At 43.4% G+C, this 22,987-nt stretch overlaps 1 protein-coding gene across 30 annotated transcripts in view; it reads left to right on the top strand.

Moving 5' to 3' along the window:
- The window catches only part of MTMR3 (myotubularin related protein 3), a 203,298-nt gene that overhangs the window by 112,249 nt on the left and 68,062 nt on the right, over positions 1-22,987 (top strand). For 26 of the 30 annotated variants that reach the window (XR_010592866.1, XM_065568426.1, XM_005278810.4 and 23 more), the window contains 3 exons: positions 3,234-3,350; positions 16,888-16,970; positions 20,464-20,630. Coding sequence is in view for 29 of the 30 variants with exons in the window: in XM_065568426.1 (XP_065424498.1) it covers positions 3,234-3,350; positions 16,888-16,970; positions 20,464-20,630 (367 nt within the window). In the remaining variant the exon portion in view is untranslated. The remainder of the gene's footprint in view (positions 1-3,233; positions 3,351-16,887; positions 16,971-20,463; positions 20,631-22,987) is intronic. The other 4 variants (XM_065568439.1, XM_065568440.1, XM_065568430.1 and 1 more) reach the window with 3 other exon arrangements.

Raw genomic sequence — 22,987 nt, 5'->3', positions numbered from 1 at the left:
TGGATGGAAGCTGGAGGCATGTAGGTAAGTGTAGCGGTCAGTAGGTTTCTGGTATAGGGTGGTATTTATGTGACCATCGCTTATTAGCACAGTAGTGTCCAGGAAATGGACTGCTTGTGTGGATTGATCTAGGCTGAGGTTGATGGTGGGATGGAAATTATTGAAATCATGGTGGAATTCCTCAAGCGCTTCTTTTCCATGGGTCCAGATGATGAAGATGTCATCAATGTAGCGCAAGTAGAGTAGGGGCGTTAGGGGACGAGAGCTAAGGAAGCGTTGTTCTAAGTCAGCCATAAAAATGTTGGCATACTGTGGGGCCATGCGGGTACCAATAGCAGTGCCGCTGACTTGAAGGTATATATTGTCCCCAAATGTGAAATAGTTGTGGGTGAGGACAAAGTCACAGAGTTCAGCCACCAGGTTAGCTGTGACATTATCGGGGAAACTGTTCCTGATAGCTTGTAGTCCATCTTTGTGTGGAATATTGGTGTAGAGGGCTTCTACGTCCATAGTGGCCAGGATGGTGTTTTCTGGAAGATCACCGATGGATTGTAGTTTCCTCAGGAAGTCAGTGGTGTCTCGAAGATAGCTGGGAGTGCTGGTAGCATAGGGTCTGAGGAGAAAGTCCACATAACCAGACAAGCCTGATGTTAGGGTGCGAATGCCTGAGATGATGGGGCGTCCAGGATTTCCAGGTTTATGGATCTTGGGTAGCAAATAGAATACCCCCGCTCGGGGTTCTAGGCATGTGTCTGTACAGATTTGTTCCTGTGCTTTGTCAGGGAGTTTTTTTAGCAGATGTAATTTCTTTAGGTAATCCTCAGTGGGATTGTAGAATGTGGTGTTAGAGAGCTGTGTAGCAGCCTCTTGGTCATATTCCAATTTATTCATGATGACGACAGCACCTCCTTTGTCAGCGTTTTTGATTATGATGTCAGGGTTGTTTCTGAGGCTGTAGATGGCGTTGTGTTCAGCATGGCTGAGGTTATGGGGCAAGTGATGTTGCTTTTCCACAATTTCAGCCTTTGCACGTCTATGTAGAAATCCAGTCTGTTGTTTCGACCGTCCGGAGGAGTCCACGCAGAATCCTTTTTTTTGTAGTGCTGGTAGGGGGGATTCTGTGGGTTAGTATGCTGTTCAGAGGTATGTTGGAAATATTCTTTGAGTTGGAGACTCAATATCCCTCAGATAGAGACAAGCACCTACAAGATCTCTATCAAGCATTCTTAAAACTACAATACCCACCTGCTGAGTGAAAAAACAGATTGACAGAGCCAGACGAGTACCCAGAAGTCACCTCCTACAAGCCAGGCCCAACAAAGAAAATAACAGAACACCACTAGCTGTCACCTTCAGCCCCCAACTAAAACCTCTCCAGCGCATCATCAGAGATCTACAACCTATCCTGAAAGATGATCCTTTACTCTCACAGATCTTGGGAGACAGACGTGTCCTCGCTTACAGACAACCCCCCCAACCTAAAGCAAATACTCACCAGCAACCACACATCACTGAACAAAAACACTGACCCAGGAACCTATCCTTGTAACAAAGCCCAATGCCAACTCTGTCCACATATCTATTCAAGTGACATCATCATAGGACCTAATCACATCAGTCATACCATCAGGGGCTCATTCACCTGCACATCTACCAATGTGATATATGCCATCATTTGCCAGCAATGCCCCTCTGCCATGTACATTGGCCAAACCGGACAGTCTCTACGCAAAAGAATTAATGGACACAAATCTGACATCAGGAATCATAATACTCAAAAACCAGTGGGAGAACACTTTAACCTGTCTGGTCATTCAATGACAGACCTGCGGGTGGCTATCTTACAACAGAAAAACTTCAAAAACAGACTCCAACGAGAGACTGCTGAGCTGGAATTGATATGCAAACTAGATACAATCAACTCAGGATTGAATAAGGACTGGGAATGGCTGAACCATTACAAACATGGAATCTATCTCCCCTTGTAAGTATTCTCACACTTCTTATCAAACTGTCTGTACTGGGCTATCTTGATTATCACTTCAAAAGTTTTTTTTCTCTTAATTAATTGGCCTCTCAGAGTTGGTAAGACAACTCCCACCTGTTCATGCTCTCTGTATGTGTGTGTATATATATCTCCTCAATATATGTTCCACTCTATATGCATCCGAAGAAGTGGGCTGTAGTCCACGAAAGCTTATGCTCTAATAAATTTGTTAGTCTTTAAGGTGCCACTAGTACTCCTGTTCTTTTTGCGGATACAGACTAACACGGCTGCTACTTTGAAACCTTTCAAAAGATAATCGCTAATGGCTCAGATATCTCCTCAGTCAGCTCCTTGAGTATTCTAGGATGTATTTCATCAGGCCCTGGTAACTTGAAGACATCTAACTTGTCTAAGTAATTTTTAACTTGTTCTTTCCCTATTTTAGCCTCTGATCCTACCTCATTTCACTGGCATTCACTATGTTAGAAGTGCAGTCCATGTGGACAATGAACATCTCGAGAACCGTAGTTACTATAGGACAGCTGTTCTTTTTCTGGCTGCCAGTCCTGCAAGTTCAATTTCAGATCTGAGTATCAAGCTGAGTTTTCCTTCTTGGTCATCATCACTAATAATAAAGGTTCTTCAGGTCAAATTGCGTGCTGCATAGTCCCATTGTCTGATGGGTTTGTGCCAATGTAATTGATTGGAGCTTAGTAAACAGTGCATTTGCTGGTGTTCAAGAAGGAATGAAATATTTCTCTTAGCTATATTGGTTCTGCACAGTTAACAAGAACAAAACTTTTGTGACCCTAAGTAAGCAGATAGGACTGTGAATATACACAGGGAGCAGTTTCATTGAGTACTATTTTTATATTGTCTCTTTTCAGAGCAGAATTGCATCTAAAAAAGATACATAGTTTTAGTTTTTTCATAACTCAGACATCTCAAGGGATTTTGCTAAAACTTCCAAAAATATTTCACCTTTGGCTGAGATCAAGCATGGACGTTTTGAGCCCCAATGGATATCATTATGAGACAATTGTGAATGTTAAAATAAGGCTACAATGGACATCTGCACAAAATCGTAACTGGCTTCACTGCCAGTTGTAACAGCCTCACACATACTATGCAGTGTTTCAAACCCCCCTTAGGGAGTGTGCATGAATAGCTTGAGTGGATATTTGTAAGCAGGAATACATTTGTAGCTCATGTTTTCTAAAGGGTTCTTTCTCCTTCTGTTCTGAAGGTCCCTTTCCTTGAACTTCATGGTGAGAGCACAGAGTATGTGGGACGAGCAGAGGATGCCATCATTGCACTTTCTAATTACAGACTGCACATCAAATTCAAGGAGTCTGTTGTGAATGTAAGTTTCATTCATACTACCACCATGATACAGGCATTCTGAATGAATTCAGATATTGTTCACTCTGCTTATGTGTTATAACCCTTCCACTCCTGTGTATATCTTGTCTATTTAGATGGCTAGCTCTTTGGGGCAGGGGCTGTCTGCTATTCTGTGTTTGCATAGTGCTTAGCACAGTGAGCCCTATTCTTGATTGGTCTTTAGGCACCATCGTAATAACCGTCATTAAGGCTACAAATCTGTCACGGAGATAATGGATTCTGAGTTTTTATGAAACCTCCACAACTGTATGCACTGCTACAGGCTGGAGACTGACTGGCTAAGTGGCAGTTCTGCAGAAAAGGACCTGGGGAATACAATAGACGAGAAACTGGATATGAGTCAACAGTGTGCCCTTGTTGCCAAGAAGGCTAACAGCATATTGGGCTGCAGTACTAGGAGCATTGCCAGCAGATCGAGGGAAGTGATTATTCCCCTCTATTCGGCACTGGTCAGGCCACACCTGGAGTATTGTGTCCAGTTTTGGGCCCCCCCACTACAGAAAGGATGTGGACAAATTGGAGCGAGTCCAGTGGAGGGCAATGAAAAGGATTAGGGGGCTGGGGCACATGACTTACGAGGAGAGGCTGAGGGAACTGGGCTTATTTAATCTGCAGATGAGTGAGGAGGGATTTGATAGCAGCCTTCAACTACCTGAAGGGGGGTTCCAAAGAGATGGAGCTCGGCTGTTCTCAGTGGTGGCAGATGACAGAACAAGGAGCAATGGTCTCAAGTTGCAGTGGGGGAGGTGTAGGTTGGATATTAGGAAACACTATTTCACTGGAAGGGTGGTGAAGCACTGGAATGGGTTACCTAGGAAGGTGGTGGAAGCTCCATCCTTACAGGTTTTTAAGGCCTGGCTTGACAAAGGCCTGGCTGGGATGATTTAGTTGGTGTTGGTCCTGCTTTGAACAGGGGTTGGATTAGATGACCTCCTGAGGTCCCTTCCAACCCTGATATTCTATGATTCTATTGAAAATCCTAATAATTCAGCCCTGTATGGCTCTGGGTTGCAGAGGTTGGACTTGAGCCCTGTGGGGCTTGGACTTTGGCTTCAGCCCTGGGCAGCGGGGCTTGGACTTCAGTACTGATGTAGTGAATACTGCATTACTGTGTGTATTTCCATGATTTATTGTTCTTTGCCCGCATCCTGTCCATGAGTTTTATTAAAAATACCCATGCCAAAATCTTAGCCTTAACCATGTTTAATAATAATATGGGAATTTAGAATGAAGGGTGCAATGAACCTTCTCTTTAAGTTACCTGAAGGGGATAAAACAGGTTAGGATGGCAAGAGCATTCTCTACAGAGAGCAAATTCATACTTAGTTACTAAAATAAGAAGCCTAATTTTCAGAGGTGCTGAGCACTCAGCAGTTTCTGTTGACTTCAGTAGAACTATGGATGCTCAACATCTTTCCAAATCCTATTTAGAAGCCTAAGTTTAGGCACCCATTTTTGAAAATTTTGTCATGTGTGTCCAGGTTCTGACAATATAAAACGTGATTTACATAGCTTTTGTGCAGTCTTAAGTTACTAAATACAATGCTGACAAATAATCTGTGTAGTCTGACTGGCTAAAATATCAGCCATTAATTATATAGAACTACCTGGTACTTTGCACACAGTACAGAAGCATATACATTACACACTTGTGATAAAACAAAACCAGCAAATTAAATAAATATCAAAATGCTTAATTTATGAATCACCTCCCTAGACATTTCCTGAAGATTGCCTGGCTGGAGTTAATGTCATCGACTGCTGCGACCTAATCAGGAAATGCCTATTGCTGAGATGGTTGTTAAACAGCATAAGTAGTAATGTTGTTATTTTAGTGCTGACAAAAAAAACAAAGAAATTCAAACATAAGTTTGACAATTGTCCTCCACTCAGTTAATTGTAGTACATGTCACAAAGTAATCTGGGACATCTGCCGTATTTTTTGGATACATAACTTTGGTTCTTGATGGTATGTTAGCTTTATTTTATGATGGTATGTCAGTCTTAACTTTGAGCGTTTCTTTTATCAGTTTGTGGCAGAGCCAATAATGTTACTTAATTTTTTTTTAATCGTTTGCATGAAGCTTTTTACCAGTATTCTAAAACTAAAGCTTCATGCAAATATATATTATACTAGGTAGATTATAATAGCTCTAATAATGTACATATGATTTGTGAATTTTTAAAAACTACTTCAAAGACATAATTATAATTGATTGTGTAAATTTTTTTAGTTCATGAATTGTGGACATGAGAAACTATACTGGTATATTTGTCAGACTAGCGTAACTTCCATCCATGTACTCTGTCCATGTGCTAAAAATAGCAGTGCGAGGGTTTTGGGGGAAAGTGTCTCTTTGTTTTTCTGGGTTTAGTATATTTTCCTCACTATAAGGGCAAAAATTTGCAATAAGGGTCAGATCTTCAGTTGCAGCTAAGGAGCACGCAAGACAGAGATGTATGAGTGTGCATGTGCACAAAGTTAGTGTAAAGTTTATTTTTCATTTTGGAGCCAATCTTTTAATGTAAATTAGGAGCAACCTTTGGGATTGCTACTAGGTTGCTACAGCTGTTAATAATCCACATGGAGCAGAATGATGGCCAGGGATCAGCAAGACATAGAAAAGCCTCAGCTGCACCCCTTTTGCTTCCACCAAGCCACCCTCTCTCCTCTGTGCTGGCAGCAGAAAGGGAGGAGTGACATAGGAGCTACACTGCAGAAGATTCCCTGACACTGAATAACCCTCCTGGGGTCACATAAGCTAGCTTTGTGGCTATATTCTGTTGGTGGTGGTACAGAATGGCTTCACTGGCTTTGCGAACAGGGGCTGCTGCTTTGTGAACAGGGGCTGCTAAAAGGGAGTTTCGCAAGGGAGTTTGGAAGGGGAGTGGGAAGGGAGCGAGGGTCCCTTGCCGGTTCTGTTTCTCTTTATTCCCCTTAAAACCTATAAACCAAACTACACAGGAGAGATGGGCTCCACCTAAACTAAATTGGAACCAGACTGCTGGCACTAAACATTAAAAAGGTTGTAGAGCAGTTTTTAAACTAGGAGATGGGGGAAAGCCGACTGCTGCAGAGGAGCATGTGGATCGGACAGAGACCTCTCTTAGGGGAGAGTCTAATGATAGAGAATCTCTAGGTTATAGTCAGGAGAAGAGGATGAAAGAGGATAATGTAAGGGCCACATTCATATAAAAAAGAATCGGACATCAGAAAAGGGCAGACAAATAAACAGTGACAAGTTTTTAAAGTGCTTGTGCACAAATGCTAGAAGTCTAAATAATAAGATAGGTGAACTAGAGTGCCTTGTGATAAAGGAGGATATTGATATAATAGGCATCACAGAAACCTGGTGGACTGAGAGCAATCAATGGCACACAATCATTCCGGGGTACAAAACATATCGGAAGGACAGAACAGGTCATGCAGGGGGGGAGTGGCACTATATGGGAAAGAAAATGTAGAATCAAATGAAGTAAAAATCTTAAGTGAATCCACATGTTCCGTAGAATCTCTATGGATAGAAATTTCTGGCTCTAATAAGAATATAACATTAGGGATCTATTATAGACCACCTGACCAGGACAGTGATAGTGATGATAAAATGCTAAGGGAAATTAGAGAGGCTATCAAAATTAAGAACTCAATAATAATGGGGGATTTCAATTATCCCCATATTGACTGGAAACATTTCACTTCAGGACGAAATGCAGAGATAAAATTTCTCCATACTTTAAATGACTGCTTCATGGTGTAGCTGGTACGGGAACCTACAAGGGGAGAGGCAACTTTAGAATTAGTCCTGAGTGGAGCGCAGGAGCTGGTCCAAGAGGTAACTATAACAGGACCGCTTGGAAATAGTGACCATAATACAATAGCATTCAACATCCCTGTGGTGGGAAGAACATCTCAACAGCCCAACACTGTGGCATTTAATTTCAAAAAGGGGAACTATGCAAAAATGAGGGGATTAGTTAAACAGAAGTTAAAAGGTACAGTGACTAAAGTGAAATCCCTGCAAGCTTCATGGGCGCTTTCTAAAGACACCATAATAGATGCCCAACTTAAATGTATACCCCAAATTAAGAAACACAGTAAAAGAACTAAAAAAGAGCCACCGTGGCTTAACCACCATGTAAAAGAAGCAGTGAGAGATAAAGAGACTTCCTTTAAAAAGTGGAAATCAAATCCTAGTGAGGCAAATAGAAAGGAGCATAAATGCTGCCAGATTAAGTGCAAGAATGTAATAAGAAAAGCCAAAGAGGAGTTTGAAGAACAGCTGGCCAAAAACTCCAAAGGTAATAGCAAAATGTTTTTTTAAGTACATCAGAAGCAGGAAGCCTGCTAAACAACCAGTGGGGCACTTTGATGATCGAGATACAAAAGGAGCACTTAAAGACGATAAAGTCATTGCGGAGAAACTAAATGGATTCTTTGCTTCAGTCTTCACGGCTGAGGATGTTAGGGAGGTTCCCAAACCTGAGCCGGCTTTTGTAGGTGACAAATCTGAGGAACGGTCACAGAGTGAAGTGTCACTAGAGGAGGTTTTGGAATTATTTGATAAACTCAACATTAACAAGTCACCCGGACAAGATGGCATTCACCCAAGAGTTCTGAAAGAACTCAAATGTGAAGTTGCGGAACTATTAACTAAGCTTTGTAACCTGTCCTTTAAATCGGATTCTGTATCCAATGACTGAAAGTTAGCTAATGTAACACCAATATTTAAAAAGGGCTCTAGAGGTGATCCCAGCAATTACAAACCGGTAAGTCTAACGTCAGTACCGGGCAAATTAGTCGAAACAATAGTTAAGAATAAAATTGTCAGACACATAGGAAAAACAAACTGTTGAGCAATAGTCAACATGGTTTCTGTAAAGGGAAATCATGTCTTACTAATCTATTACAGTTCTTTGAAGGGGTCAACAAACATGTGGACAAGGGGGATCCAGTGGACATAGTGTACTTAGATTTCCAGAAAGCCTTTGACAAGGTCCCTCACCAAAGGCTCTTACATAAATTAAGCTGTCATGGGATAAAAGGGAAGGTCCTTTCATGGACTGAGAACTGGTTAAAAGACAGGGAACAAAGGGTAGGAATTAATGATAAATTCTCAGAATGGAGAGGGGTAACTAGTGGTGTTTCCCAAGGGTCAGTCCTTGGACCAATCCAATTCAACTTATTCATAAATGATATGGAGAAAGGGGTAAACAGTGAGGTGGCAAAGTTTGCAGATGATACTAAACTGCTCAAGATAGTTAAGACCAAAGCAGACTGTGATGAACTTCAAAAAGATCTCCCAAAACTAAGTGATTGGGCAACAAAATGGCAAATGAAATCAAATGTGGATAAATGTAAAGTAATGCATATTGAAAAAAATAACCCCAACTATACATACAATATGATGGGGGCTAATTTAGCTACAACAAGTCAGGAAAAAGATCTTGGAGTCATCGTGGATAGTTCTCTGAAGATGTCCGCACAGTGTGCAGAGGCGGTCAAAAAAGCAAACAGGATGTTAGGAATCATTAAAAAGGGAATAGAAAATAAGACTGGAAATATATTATTGCCCTTATATAAATCAATGGTACGCCCACATCTCGAATACTGCTTACAGATGTGGTCTCCTCATCTCGAAAAAGATATACTGGCACTAGAAAAGGTTCAGAAAAGGGCAACTAAAATGATTAGGGGTTTGGAACGGGTCCCATATGAGGAGAGATGAAAGAGGCTAGGACTCTTCAGCTTGGAAAAGTGGAGACTAAGGGGGGATATGATAGAGGTATATAAAATCATGAGTGATGTGGAGAAAGTGGATAAGGAAAAGTTATTTACTTATTCCCATAATACAAGAACTAGGGGTCACCAAATGAAATTAATAGGCAGCAGGTTTAAAACAAATACAAGGAAGTTCTTCTTCATGCAGCGCACAGTCAACTTGTGGAACTCCTTACCTGAGGAGGTTGTGAAGGCTAGGACTATAACAGCGTTTAAAAGAGAACTGGATAAATTCATGGTGGTTAAGTCCATTAGTGGCTATTAGCCAGGATGGGTAAGGAATGGTGTCCCCAGCCTCTGTTTGTCAGAGGATGGAGATGGATAGCAGGAGAGAGATCACTTGGTCATTGCCTGTTAGGTCCACTCCCCCTGGGGCACCTGGCATTGGCCACTGTCGGTAGACAGAATACTGGGCTAGATGGACCTTTGGTCTGACCTGGTACGGCCGTTCTTATGTTCTTATTAGTCAACCTAATTACTGCAGTGGTTCATGTCCACACTTGGATCGGTGGTACGCATCCTCACCAGGGAGCGCTTCCACCAACCTAAGAAGGACAGTGTGGGGAGCTGAGATCCAGGTCTCTCAGCTCTGCAGACAGCTCCCTGCTGGGAGCCTGGCTGCCTCACAGGGTCCCGGGATCCCGGCGGGCTTTCCCCCTCCTACCCTGTTCCCTGCCGGAGGTTGGGGAAGCCACCCACAGCTTTTCCCCTCCCCTTTCCTCGCTCAGAGTGTGGGAATGCTCCCAGGGTCTTGCCCCCAGGGAGCAAGGGCCAGCTGCCCTCATTTCCTTCCCAGCCCGCTCCCCCTCAGCCAGGCAGCTGTCTTGAGCTGTGAAATTGACAAGGCTGCTTGACTCCCAGCTGAGAGCATGGTCCATTCTCCCCTGGCTCCCAACCAGGAGCAGAGGGGCGGAGAGGGATGGGCAAAGCCGCCAGGGCTTTTCGCCCTGGCTTCCAGCTGGCAGTGGGGCGAGGGAAACACCTGTGGCTCGCTTTGTACCACCCTGTTGCCCACCTTGTTCAGGCATATTCTCAAACCTGTTTCTATGGAGACTGGCAATCCTGGGGCCTTATTGGGGGCCACCTCCAGAATTTTTTAATTAACCCTCCAAATAAATCAAGGATCTCTGGCAGATGGTAGACTCCCACAGGCCTCCTGGTCAAAGGTGGGTTGTCTGCCACCCCAGGGACCGTAGTCAGATGTCCCTGGGCTACTTCCTACCCTTCCCTTGGTGTGTACCTGGATCTCTGGGTTGTCCTCTGGGTTGCCCTGTCGTGTCCCCCCACACTCTGGGGAGAGGGAGTACAGAGGAGGGGAACACCCTGACATCAGTCCCTCCCTCTCCCTGCTCTGCACAGCAAGCAGAGGCTCCTGGGAGCAGCTGGTTAGGGGTTCCAAGGCAAAGGGCAGGAGCAGCACTGCAGTGGGGGGCGGGACACCTGAAGTGCGCGGCACTTGATAGCCTGCTGGACGGCCGCCTGGCCGCGCAGCTTAGAGGGAACTTAGATTGTCACTATGTTAAAATAAAATTGAGGGTCGGAGTGGTTTATGGGATTGATAATAGAAAGTAGATAAAGGCTTTCACCTCATGGTCACCAGTTTAATTCTAGCATACACTGGTAGTGTCTGAAAATTATCGTCTGACAGCTGTCTTGTGGCATGCAAAATTGGTGGGTAATCTGATCATTTCCTAGCAGGCTGCTTGCTGGCCTTGTTATAAAATGTGTTACCACAGCGAGGCATCAGTTTAGCATCTCAGCAGAGAAGCCAAGGACTTGAACCCCTAGAATTGGCCACTGGATCAGGGCATGTGTAAATGCTTGCACTGCCCCTGCCTGTCTGTGGATAAATACAGGATTTCATTTGCAAAGACTGTCAGTTTAGCTGTTTTCATGAATGCCACTACACAATTGGCTGTCATGTAGGTGCCAAAAGCTTTAGTGGCATAAGATCACCAGTGATGGATATAGACTGAATATCCAGCCAGACCGGCTTAAGGACCGAGTTAAGAGAGTGATCCAGGTGGGCGCTCGATGCAATGAGGCTATGCCATTTTGGGATTTTCCTTGATGATGATGATGATGATCAGCACTGAAAGTTTGTTTTTAAACCAAAACCTCACTGTTTATGATCAGAAATGAGTCTACAAAATTATGTTGGTATTTCCATATTTATTGTGCCTCAGTGAGTTTTCTATCTGGTCGGTTCAGTTTACAAATGACAACAGTTTACTGCCAGTCAAAACTGCAGACTCCACCTGATTCCTCAAGTGATGTTAGTTCTACTTCATATATTATCATTAATCATAAGAATTCAGATGACATTTATGTTGATGATGTAAGAAATAGACTAGAATGCTTATTCTTCTGCAACAGAATTTGATCTTCTCTGCTAACCTAGTGCTCTAGGTAGAAAGGACTTAACATGGAGGATAGAAGATAAATGCAATGATTAGGCACCATTTTTAGTGTCGTAGTTTGGGACAGTAAATACTTCAGCTATAGAAGATAGGGATAGCTCAGTGGTTTGAGCGTTGGGCTGCTAAACCCAGGGTTATGAGTTCAATCATTGAGGGGGCCACTTAGGTATCTGGGCAAAAATCTGTCTGGGGATTAGCCCTGCTTTGAGTAGTGGGTTGGACTAGATGATCTCCTGAGGTCCCTTCCAAGGTTGATATTCTATGATCTGCACAAATGGTGCATCTATAATTTGAAAGTGTGCTGTGAACTGTTGACCCTACTTATCTCCATTGTTTCTTTAAATCAGAATTGCCCTTTAAAAAAGAACTGGTTTAGCATAGGAAGGGGCTTTTCATAACTTGGAGGTTTACCAATTTTGTAAGCTTTATTTTAATTTTGAGCATATCATACTGTCAGAGGGTGGCTGGTCCCTTAAGGCCCTAATCCTACCGTTGACAAGCTTCACTCCTCTCTTCAGGATGTAGGTCATGTAACTGGTGGGTCAGGAGAGCCAATCAGACCTGCAGTAGATAAGGAAGAGGCTGGGAGAGCAAAGGGGCTGCAGGTGGATGTTAGCAGATGGAGAAGTACTCCTGCCGTGGGCGAAGACACCAGCTCAATATGTAACAGGGAGTGCACCTACCCTGTAGCACCACCTGTTGGCCAAGTGTGGCTCTGCAGCACTCTGCCTCTCTTTCCCCTTTACTCAGGTTCCTCAATAACTCTACAAAGGCTTGTATCCTATTCAGTGCCCCTTTTTGGGGGTCAGGTTTATTAACATAAAATAAACACAAAAATAAAGTTTTTCTGCCGCAGTCTCAGAGAGGGTCAGTCTTTTTAAAGTTCTTTTTTTTTTTCACCCATGTCCCACGCTGGGCATAACCCCTCCTTCTAGAGGGTCTGCCTTCTTTCTCTCCGAGCACTTCTTACCTGTCATTTGACCCTGTCTGCCTTCTCCACAGGCCTCCTTCCCCAGCAGAGTCTCTCCCGCTGACTCAGTGCCCGGCAGCAGCCTTATTACTCCCTGCAGCATCTACAAGCATCTACCAACACCCACATACAGCCCCTTCTCTCCCCAGCCTCTTCTTTATTTACCACAGGCCTGATTGGGTCCTCTGACCCACCAGCCATATGATGAGAGATAAGCTTGTCACAGGTGGACTGAGGCCCATCTCCCTTTAAGGGGCCACTACCTGTGACTCGTACATTCTAATTTGTGTAAGACTTAATATCCTAAATTAGATGTTGGTACTCTGAATGAGATAACAACCTTCCCACCTCACTGAAGAAAAATACTTCTGTGTATGAGACAGGACCTCTTACAAAAGTACCCGCTTGTAGCATGTTGTGTTGGATGCAGTATTCTCAAATGGAATGAATTCCCAGAGCCTGATTCCACAGCTGCTGCATGCAAGCAACTCCTATTGAAGGAAGTGCAAGCTGTTCCCATGCAACAGCTGAAGAAGTGGCCTTCCAGAGAATGCAGTATGCATGCCAATTCTTGGACTTTTGCAAGGGGCAGCTGTGTGGAGAAGATGGAATCCAGTTAAAAATACCCAAACCCAGTCTTCGTCTTTTATCTTAATCTTGGTTTTTTGTTTACAATTCAAAAGACTGTCAGTCAATCTGATGCTTGTGAAATCTCAGTAAGTAGCACAATGATTCTAGATCACTTGCTGCACCTGTGCTTTGACCAGAAAAAAATTGTGTTGATGATGCTCACCTTGCAACACAGCAGAGAAGGGCTGTATGCATGAGTCCTTTCACTGGATAAATTGATAGATCAGCATAGCAATAGGAACATGGGGTTTTAAGTGGAAAAAGAAAAGGCCCAGCAGACCACACATAATCTGATGAAACTATGACTGTCAAAAGTGTTGACTTATATTCATCCAAGGGATCATTAGTAAATTCAACGATGGCATTTTGAGTGCACATCAAAACTTGAATTCCCAGGCTGATATCTCTTGATTTAATTTTTTTAAGGAAAGGCTGAAACTATTACTCCTGAGGGCATTCTGTGCCAAAAAATTAAAAATCCTGCTACAAAAAAATAAATAAAAATTCTGCACACAGTATTTTAAAATTCTGCAAATTTTATTTGTCAAATAAATGTGGAGGCTCCAGCATGGCACTGAGGTACACAGGCCACTGGCTGCACAGAGGTGGGAGATCACTGTGCAGCTCCTCTTCCTCTCTCCCCCGGGGACACGGACTCAGTGGTGAGGACCCAACCCAAGGACCACGCCTACCCCAGAAACACCTCAGGGCCCTGCCTCTCCATGCCAGGTGCACCAGGTATGGGCAGGCAGGCACAGCAAGGCAAGATCCAAGTGTGGAGAGACTTAGTGTGGGGGATCCACATGTGGGTTGAGAGGGTTCTGTGGGGGGGGATCCACATGTGGGGCAATCTGGGTGTGGAGTGGATCTGGATGCACAGGGGCTTGTTGGGGGATTTTGTGTGCAATGGTAATGGGACTCTGCAGGGTGGTCTAGATGAATGAGTTGGGGCTCAGTAGGGGGCTGTCGGGGTGTGGGGGGTCCAGATGTTGGGGGAGTGGGACTCAGTGGGGTGGGGATCCAGGTACAACTGGTTGGGGCTCAGTGAGGTGGGGATCCGGGTGTGGGTGGCTCATTGGTGTGGTCCAGGTGCAGAGGGAGTGGGGCTCATCGGTGAGATTCTGAGTATGGGGGGCTGAGGCTCAGTGAGAGGGTCTGGGTATGAGGGGGTCTGGATGCACGGGGGTTGGGCAGATGGGGGAGCAGCTACCTGTTCAGGGATTCCACACCCTGCAGCTGAGGAGCAATGGTTGCAGGAAGTGGGGTGGTGGGAGGGAGGGAGTTTGCAGAGCTTCCTGCAGCTGTGGGAGAAATCTGGGGGTGGGTCTGGCCTGGCCCTGGATGCTGTGCAGGGGAAGAGGAAGTCCCATCCTCCCCAGTCCACACTACCAGCTGAGCCGGGCACAGGATAGGAACCACCACCTGGGTCTTCCCCAGTCCCGCCTCCTGCCCCACAGTGATTTACCTCTCTGATGGTTGCCCTGGGCACCTGAAACATACTGTTGAGGAGAGTCGCGTGACCGCTCTTGTGGCTTCCCTTTGTATCCCCGTAAGAAAGTAGTAGGACAAGAAGTAATGGGCTTAATCTGCAGCAAGGGAGATTTAGGTTCGATATTAAGAACTTTCTAACTGTAAGGGTAGTTAAACACTGGAATATGCTTCCCAGAGAGGTTGTAGAATCCCCATGCCTGGAGGTTTTTAAGCACAGGTTTGGTGAACATCTATCAGATTTAGGTTTACTAGGTCCTGCCTTGGCACAGGGGGCTGGACTTAATGACGTATCAAGGTCCCTTTCAGCCCTACATTTCAGTGATTCTATGAAGTAATACTGGCTGAGTGGGAATTATTTTGTAGTTTTAATTATTACATGAATCTCAGTTGGGTCAGTTGATGTTTTCAGATTTTCCCCATCATATTTATGTATTACTATTCTTTTTCCCCAGACATAATGTTGCCATTAAGCCACAGTCAGCTTCAGGAATTCAGAAATGTGGGAGAAACTTTATTTAATTTTGATAATGTTTTCCAGAGTTCTAAAGTGTTGCTAATGTTTGAAGGGAGATAACGAACTATAGCAGAGACAGTTGAGAAACTAAGATACTGCGAGAGCATGATGCTGCGGTACCCTCTATACTGTGACATTGTTGGGCTTTGATAGCAATGCATGGCTGTTTTTTTAAAAAGTTGCTTCTCTGCTGCTATATTTAGATAGACACTATTGTATGTTGTACTGCCTGCAAATATAACTTACGGCTCTTTGAAGAGTAGACTAACTGCACTGAGTGAGTCTGATTTGCAGTGTGCTTCAGCATGAAAAAAGAGAGCTTGATGGAAACGAAAGGTCATCTGTGAGAAAGGATGGGAGAATAAGGAAAGATAATTTGGCAGGGAAGAGTTTTATAGGGCGAGTAATAAAGGATGGAAAGAGGGGCTGAAGAGGAAATGAAGGTGGACAAAGACTAGAGGATGGATTGTACCGAAAGAGAAGGAAATGAAATTGATATGAAGGGTTGCCTGGAAGAAAGGATGACAAATTGCTCAGAAAGAAATGTGGAAGGCTGAGTTACTAAATAAGGCTTGTCAAAAGGGAAGAGACTTGTTGCTGGAGAAAAGGTGGATTGGAAGGGAGTAGAACTGATGGATGATTTTGAAAGAAAGAGGCAAGAAATAGTGTAGAGTTGGTCTTGGAGACTGAGGAAGGAGGAGTAATAATGAGTGGTCAGGGTCTGGAGGGTAGGAAGAGGAGACATGAAGCAATGTAAGGGGCATAGAGCATTCAGTGAGGAAGGGTTGTCTATGTAAGATTAGGTTTGGAAGGAGAGTGGTGAAGAAAGGGATGAACAGATACAGAGATGGACAGATTGTCTGAAAGGGGAAATCACCTGGATTGTAAACAATCTTTTGGCACCTAGATTGTAATCTCATATTTGTTTGTAAAATGCCATGCAGGTTCATGGGTGTTTTACAAATAATTAATTATAAATGAGGCTATCTGGTCAAAAAGGGAGGACTTAGAAAAGCTGCTCCAATTTAGAATGAAACAGGGTTTTCCCATCAAATATCCCCATCTCTTCATTTATTATATGTAACCTTCATGATAATCCTTCTGACTTGCATGCTAAAGTCAATGGGAGAATGATAGGAAGAGATTTATTATTTTAAAAGCAACCATGACAGCAACATAAAACATTTGTCTGTCTATGGTACTTTTTTAGTCCCCCTAACTATATTATCTGAGTGCCTCACAATCTTTTATGTATTTATCCTTACACCATCCATAGGGTAGAGAAATGCTATTCTCTCAATTTTACAGGTGGAGTGCTGAATCACTGAGACTAAGTGACTTTCCCAGGGTTGCACAGGAAGTCTGTGGCAGGGCAGGGAGTCTCCTGAGCCCCAGGCTAGCACTCATGCCTTCACATATACTCCCTATCCTTTAGTCTTCACCATGATATAACCTGTGTGAGACCAGCTGAGACGTTAGTGTCGTGTGGTCTTATATGGTTTCTCAGCTGAGAAACAATGGAGTAAGGAATCGTCTCAAATACAGCAATACACTGCATCAGAACTATTGATTTAATTATATTTAGAGCTCTCTTTCTCCACAAAGCCCTCTAATAAGTGTCTATGGGACATGCTGAGAAACTGCAGTGTCAGTGCGTTTTGTAATAAGGTCATTTAATCTTTTTAATTACAGGTTCCATTACAGCTTATAGAAAGTGTTGAATGCCGAGATATATTTCAACTTCATTTGACTTGCAAAGACTGCAAAGTTATCAGGTATGTACAAACTACTTTGTAGGTGGAAGGGTTGCTTCATCCAGGAAAGTATGAAATCTAAGCAAGGTAACCTTGCGCTTCTTCAAATTATGGATGGCTGCAGCATTTTAGGGGAAATGGCCCCTCTCTTCCACCCCCCTGCCCCCGCTTTTTGTGCACATGCTTTCTCCAAAAGATTCCTTCTGTTCTTGCTGTGTACTGTAGCTGAACATTTTAGGAAGGAGGATGGTGGTTACTGCGTCTGCATTCTTGTAGTACAATATATTTTTTAGAAATCTTTACTATGCTGGAAATTGATCAGCCAAATAGCTTTGGACGTAGAGATGTTCTAGCCCTATGGAGCAATACATTTTTTAAGATTATTTTGAAATTAATTTCAGTTTCATGTGGTTTTCCCCAGTGTAACAATGGTCTCACCAAAATACAAAACTAGACACAAATCAATAAATCATACAGCTTCTTAGACCGACGCCGGGTGAGTAAAAATTAGAAAGGCGCCTAAGTTAGGTGCTCTTCTTTAGGGTGCGGGGCCCTCTTGGGCGTGGGACCCGATTCAGGGGAATTGGCCTAAAGCCAGCCCTGAGCGGAATAGCACCAGCCCCCACGTGTTGGACTCAGAAAATGTAACATGCCAACTGCTTCCTGGGCCATAGCATTGTGTTGAGGACTGGTTTGATTTAGTAGATCATAGTTGGTTGTTCAGCTTGAGTTATATATTTAACTTTCTCTTTAACCTGTAGCTCTTAATGTTTTCAGATTTAGCTTTTCTCTCTAGATCGCATGTATTTGACTTTTCTCTCAGTTGTAGAGTCAATACTAGCTATTTAGCCTGCATTAGGAAAATTGGTTTCACTCTCCCTATAAAATTCCCTTCAGAAACGATAGCTTCAAAAATCTTGCTATATTTTATTTTCTTTCCTTGGACTGTTTTTGGAAAGGCTTCAAAACAAAGTTCTGAAATATGCTTTCATGCACTGAGCCAGTAGAAGGCAGTGTGCTCTAGACCTGATGTACCAAATGCATGCAGGGTTAAAAAAGGGAAAGGTTTAAAACATGCAAACTATATTTTTCATGGGAAAAATACAGTCTTTTCATTTGTAATTATAATGTTGAAATGAAACTAGTGATGGGGTGATTAGTACCAATTTTATATGAATGTTTCTACAGAGTGCAGGACTCAGAATCTGCAAAGTCAAGACCTTAATTAATTTAGGGGACACAACTGCTGTCTTTAACCATCAGTGCAACCGGAGTATTATCTGGATGGCATTCAGATAAAATTGGTACTAATCACACCACCACTAGTTTCATTTAAACATTATAATTACAAATGAAAAGACTATTTTCCCCATGAAAAATATAGTTTGCATGTTTTAATCCTAAGAGTAAATTTTATTTATGTACTCTGGGGCCACCTGTTTATAACTGTAAACTCCTAAATAAATTTGTACAAATTTGGGCAAACCCGTATTTCACCATGCTTGTTCTGAGTCCTATTCCATAGTGAACAGGTACCAATTTGGAAATGCTAAGCTACTGTTGTAATTATGGAATATTATTTTGCAGACTAGTGGCTCTTGTGGTCAGGATACTCTAATTAGTCTTCCATTACTGTTTCTTTCCTGCTGTAATGTGAAAACAAAGCTCAAATGAAAGAAGCATTGTTTATACTTGCCCTCTGGTAAAATATTAGTAAGAGAAGAAACAGTTTAGCATTTGAGGGAGATGTAGGACTACAGGCACTGTGACTTGTCCACCTTGGTTTGAAGTAAGTTCATTGTTCAAATGGAATACAGTATTTACTTTGTATCTGATCAGAAGATATGTTTTTGTTTGTAGGGATACACATTAATAGATTGCAATTTATGTTATGTATTTCTGTTTTGACTCCCTTTTGAGGCCCTGATTCAGGAAGATACTTTAAACACATTCCTTACTTTGAGTATGTGAGTAGGCTCATTGAATGGGACTACTCATGAGTTTAGACATGTGCATAAGTACCTTAATGAATCAGGGCCTGAGAAACTAGGACAAGATAATACTGGTTTATTTAATAATTCCAAAATTATGCTCTTTATACATCGGGCCCTACCAAATTCACAGCCATGAAAAACACGCCACGGACTGTGAAATCTGGTCTTTTGTGTGCTTTTACCCTATACCAGGGGTCTGCAACCTTTTAGAAGTGGTGTGCCGAGTCGTCATTTATTCACTCTAATTTAAGGTTTCGTGTGCCAGTAATACATTTTAATGTTTTTAGAAGGTCTCTTTCTATAAGTCTGTTAATATATAACTAAACTATTGTTGTATGTAAAGTAAACAAGGTTTTTAAAATGTTTAAGAAGCTACATTTAAAATTAAATTTAAAATGCAGAGCCCCCCGGACCGGTGGCCAGAGCGGGGCAGTGTGAGTGCCACTGCAAATCAGCTCGCACACGTGCCATAGGTTGCCTACCCCTGCCCTATACTATACAGATTTCACGGGGGAGACCAGCATTTCTCAAACTGGGGGTCCTGACCCAAAAGGGAGTTGCAGGGGGTTCGCCAGGTTATTTTAGGGGGGTTGCGGTATTGCCACCCTTCTGCACTGCCTTCTGGGCTGGGAAGCCAGAGAGCGGCAGCTGTTGGCTGGGCATCCAGCTCTGAAGGCAGTGCTCCGCCAGCCACCCTTACTTCTGTGCTGCTGCCTTCAGAGGTGGGCAGCCAGAGAGTGGCAGCTGCTGGCTGAAGGCCCAGCTTTGCAGGCAGCAGTGCAGAAGTAGGGGTGGCAATACCATACCATGCCATGCTTACTTCTGTGCCACTGCTGGCGGCGGTTCTGCCTTCAGAACTTGGCTCCTGGCCAGCAGCCGCTGCTCTTCAACTGCCCAGCTCTGAAGGCAGTGCCACTAGTAACAGCAGCACAGAAGCAAGGGTAGCAGTACCGCAACCCCCTCTACAATAACCTTGAATCACCCCCCCCACACACACACACACCCCTCTTTTTTGGGTCAGGACCCCTACAATTACAACACTGTGAAATTTCAGATTTAAATAGCTGAAATCATGAAATTTGCTATTTTTAAATCCTATGACTATGAAATTGACCAAAATGGACCATGAATTTGGTAGGGCTCTATCTATACATATGGTTTAATTTGACTTCATGTTTGATATATCTTTCAGTATGATGTTAGCAAGAATCACAGACCATTTTCTTTACAGTGATGATGAATTTTTCCCTGGTTATTGTCCCTGTGGAAATTCAGAGAGCCAAATCATAGGCAAATACAAAAGATATAAGGTTATGGGGGAAGGACAACTCCCTAGGATAATTACATTACTATCTGAATAATTATTTTTACTATCCATTACAGTTTACACAACAGCATCTGAAATAGAAAGAGCAGTTTATTCACATCTCTGGTTTGCACAGAGGTTAATCACTCATCACATTTTATGACCTGATATCTCTGCATGAAAATTAATAAATGTATGTTTGGTTCTGGGACAGGTGTCAGTTCTCTACCTTTGAGCAATGTCAAGAGTGGCTTAAGCGACTGAACAATGCCATTCGCCCTCCTTCGAAGATAGAGGACCTTTTTTCATTTGCATACCATGCTTGGTGTATGGAGGTGTATGCCAGCGAAAAAGAACAGCATGGGGATTTGTGCCGGCCAGGTATGCAGAAATACTTTGGCCTTTAGCTGCCTGTCTGCTGCCCCTTTATCTTGTGATTCCTGGAATGCAGAATTCGCGAGCTTGCAAAAAAGTGTATTGACAAAGTGTGAATTCTGTGCTAATGTTACCCTTTACTTGAATACCCAGTTTTAAACAACTTCACATGAATTGTCTAACTGAAGTACTGTATTAACTTTGTGCTCTTATAAGGTGACCCTTCGCCAGTCCAACATTGGTATTATCATGTCAGAATTCCATGTGTGCAAACTCTTAACATTTGTTCTCACCAAGGCTTTAAAGATCTCGGGGGGCTGTGTATGAGTTAACCAAGCAGAGCTGGTGTATGGGAGTTGTGAAGGATCCTTTTGCCCCTCGAGATCCAGGTTTGAATCCTCACTCATGTCCCAATTAGAATTGAGTTTAATTTCATTCTGGTTCCCATTTGTACCCATTAAAAACTCACAAAATTTAACACAGTTAAATGTAAATGGCAATTTCTGTTCAGTTGGGGTCCAGGATATTACCAATCAAGTTTCATTTAAATTGGCACTGTCATGTGGAGAAAGCCTGCATAACTCTTTCTCCCATTTTCTTTCTTCAGCCAGCACTGTTAGCACTTTATTTTCATGAATGCTGCACTCACCTATAGATTAAAATAGAGAAATAGCTAAATAACAAAAGAAAAATAGAGACCTCTCTTTCTTCCAAGCTGAATATCCCAGAGTAGAAACAGTGGTTCTTCTTCAAGTAGTGTCCCTATGCATTCTCCACTGTAGGTGTGCTTGTGTCCCTGCACTGCAGATCAGAGAACTTCCGTAGCAGTGTCCCTTAGGCCCATGCATGCACTGTCTCCCTTCCTGACTCGCCTCAATGCTAGTCAGTGCACTCATCCTCTTCCTCAGAGATCTCCCTATCCATTAACAAGGCCATTCTGGACCTGCCAAGGACTATCAAGCAGACCACAGCGCTCGTGGTACCTATTTGCAAATGGGTGAACAAAAAATATTATGTCCCAGCGTGGGAGACTGAGTTCCTCATCTCCCATTCTCCACCCAACTCCATTGTGGTGGACGCTGTTAATTCCCATGGCTGTCAGTACCCGATGAGGTCCACTCCCTATGATAGAGACTGGAAGTGTTTGGACCTTTTCGGAAAGAAGGTATACTCCTCAGTCATGCTTCAGTTGCGAATCACCAACTACCAAGTCCTGATGGTGAAATATGATTATGTAAATTATTCTAAACTGATTTTACTGAGCTGCTGCCTGAGTCACATCGCAGCCAATTTAAAGCCATTATTCAGGAGGGACAATTAATAGCAAAAACAACGTTACAATCTGCCCTCAATGCAACCAACACAAGGGCCACATCCATCTCCATGGCTGTGGTGATGCGACGTGTTTCATGGCTCCATCTCTTGGGCTTCCTGAAGGAGGTACAGTCAACCGTCAAAGACCTTCCCTTTGAAGACGCTAAACTCTTTGCAGAAAATATTGGTGCCTTTCTTCACACCCTGAAGGATTCTTGAGCCACTCTTCATTCGCTGGGCATCTATACACTATGACAAAAGAGGAAGTTTAGTCCACAGCCCTAGCACAAACCACACACCTCCCAATATCCATCTCAATGCTAGTACAAGCTGCAGAGGAAGAAAGAATACATTTTCAAGGTGTAAACCATCTGGCCCGCAACGTGTCTTGTCCCAGGTATCTACATCCAATCTCCAATTTTGACATGTTAGTCAAGGCATCGATAGACTCCCCACAACTGCTGCAGCCAGCCACGGCTATCCACCATTTGGCCACCGGTTGGCAGCATTCTGCAGCACCTGGGAATGCATAACATCGGAACAATGGATCCTAGAAATCATTCACAATGGGTACTCTATCCATTTTACTTCTTCGAGTGATTGCTTCTGTGTATTCCACAGTAGGTGTGCATGCTCACCACATGCACCGGTGCTGGAAGTTTTTCCCTTAGCAGTACCCGTAGTGGGGGAGCAGCGCTGCGACCCCTGGAGTGGCGCCTCTATATCACGCTATAAGGGGATCTGCGCACTCCCCCCACCCTCAGTTCCTTCTTGCCGACAGTGAAGGTGGTCGGAACTTGGTGCTCCAGCTCTGCTGTAGCACTTCTAGCCTTAGTAGTACAACTCTTCTTAGTAGTCTGAATCTCTAGTTAGTTGCCTGGCTCGGGGCATGCCCCGTGCCCCAGGCTTCAAGTCGTGCCACTCCTGTCACAGTTCTATGCCCAGAAGCAACCCACACTCTCAGTGCCTTCGCTGTCTGGGCGAGACTCACGTAAGTGAGTGTTGTAAAATTTGCAGATCATTCAAACCAAGAACAAAACGTGAAAGGG

Source organism: Chrysemys picta, chromosome 15, assembly GCF_011386835.1.
Source record: "Chrysemys picta bellii isolate R12L10 chromosome 15, ASM1138683v2, whole genome shotgun sequence".
NCBI classification, from domain to species: domain Eukaryota; kingdom Metazoa; phylum Chordata; order Testudines; family Emydidae; genus Chrysemys; species Chrysemys picta.
The sequence above is the reverse complement of the archived record's forward strand: the minus strand, read 5'-3'. Positions and strand labels throughout refer to the sequence as shown.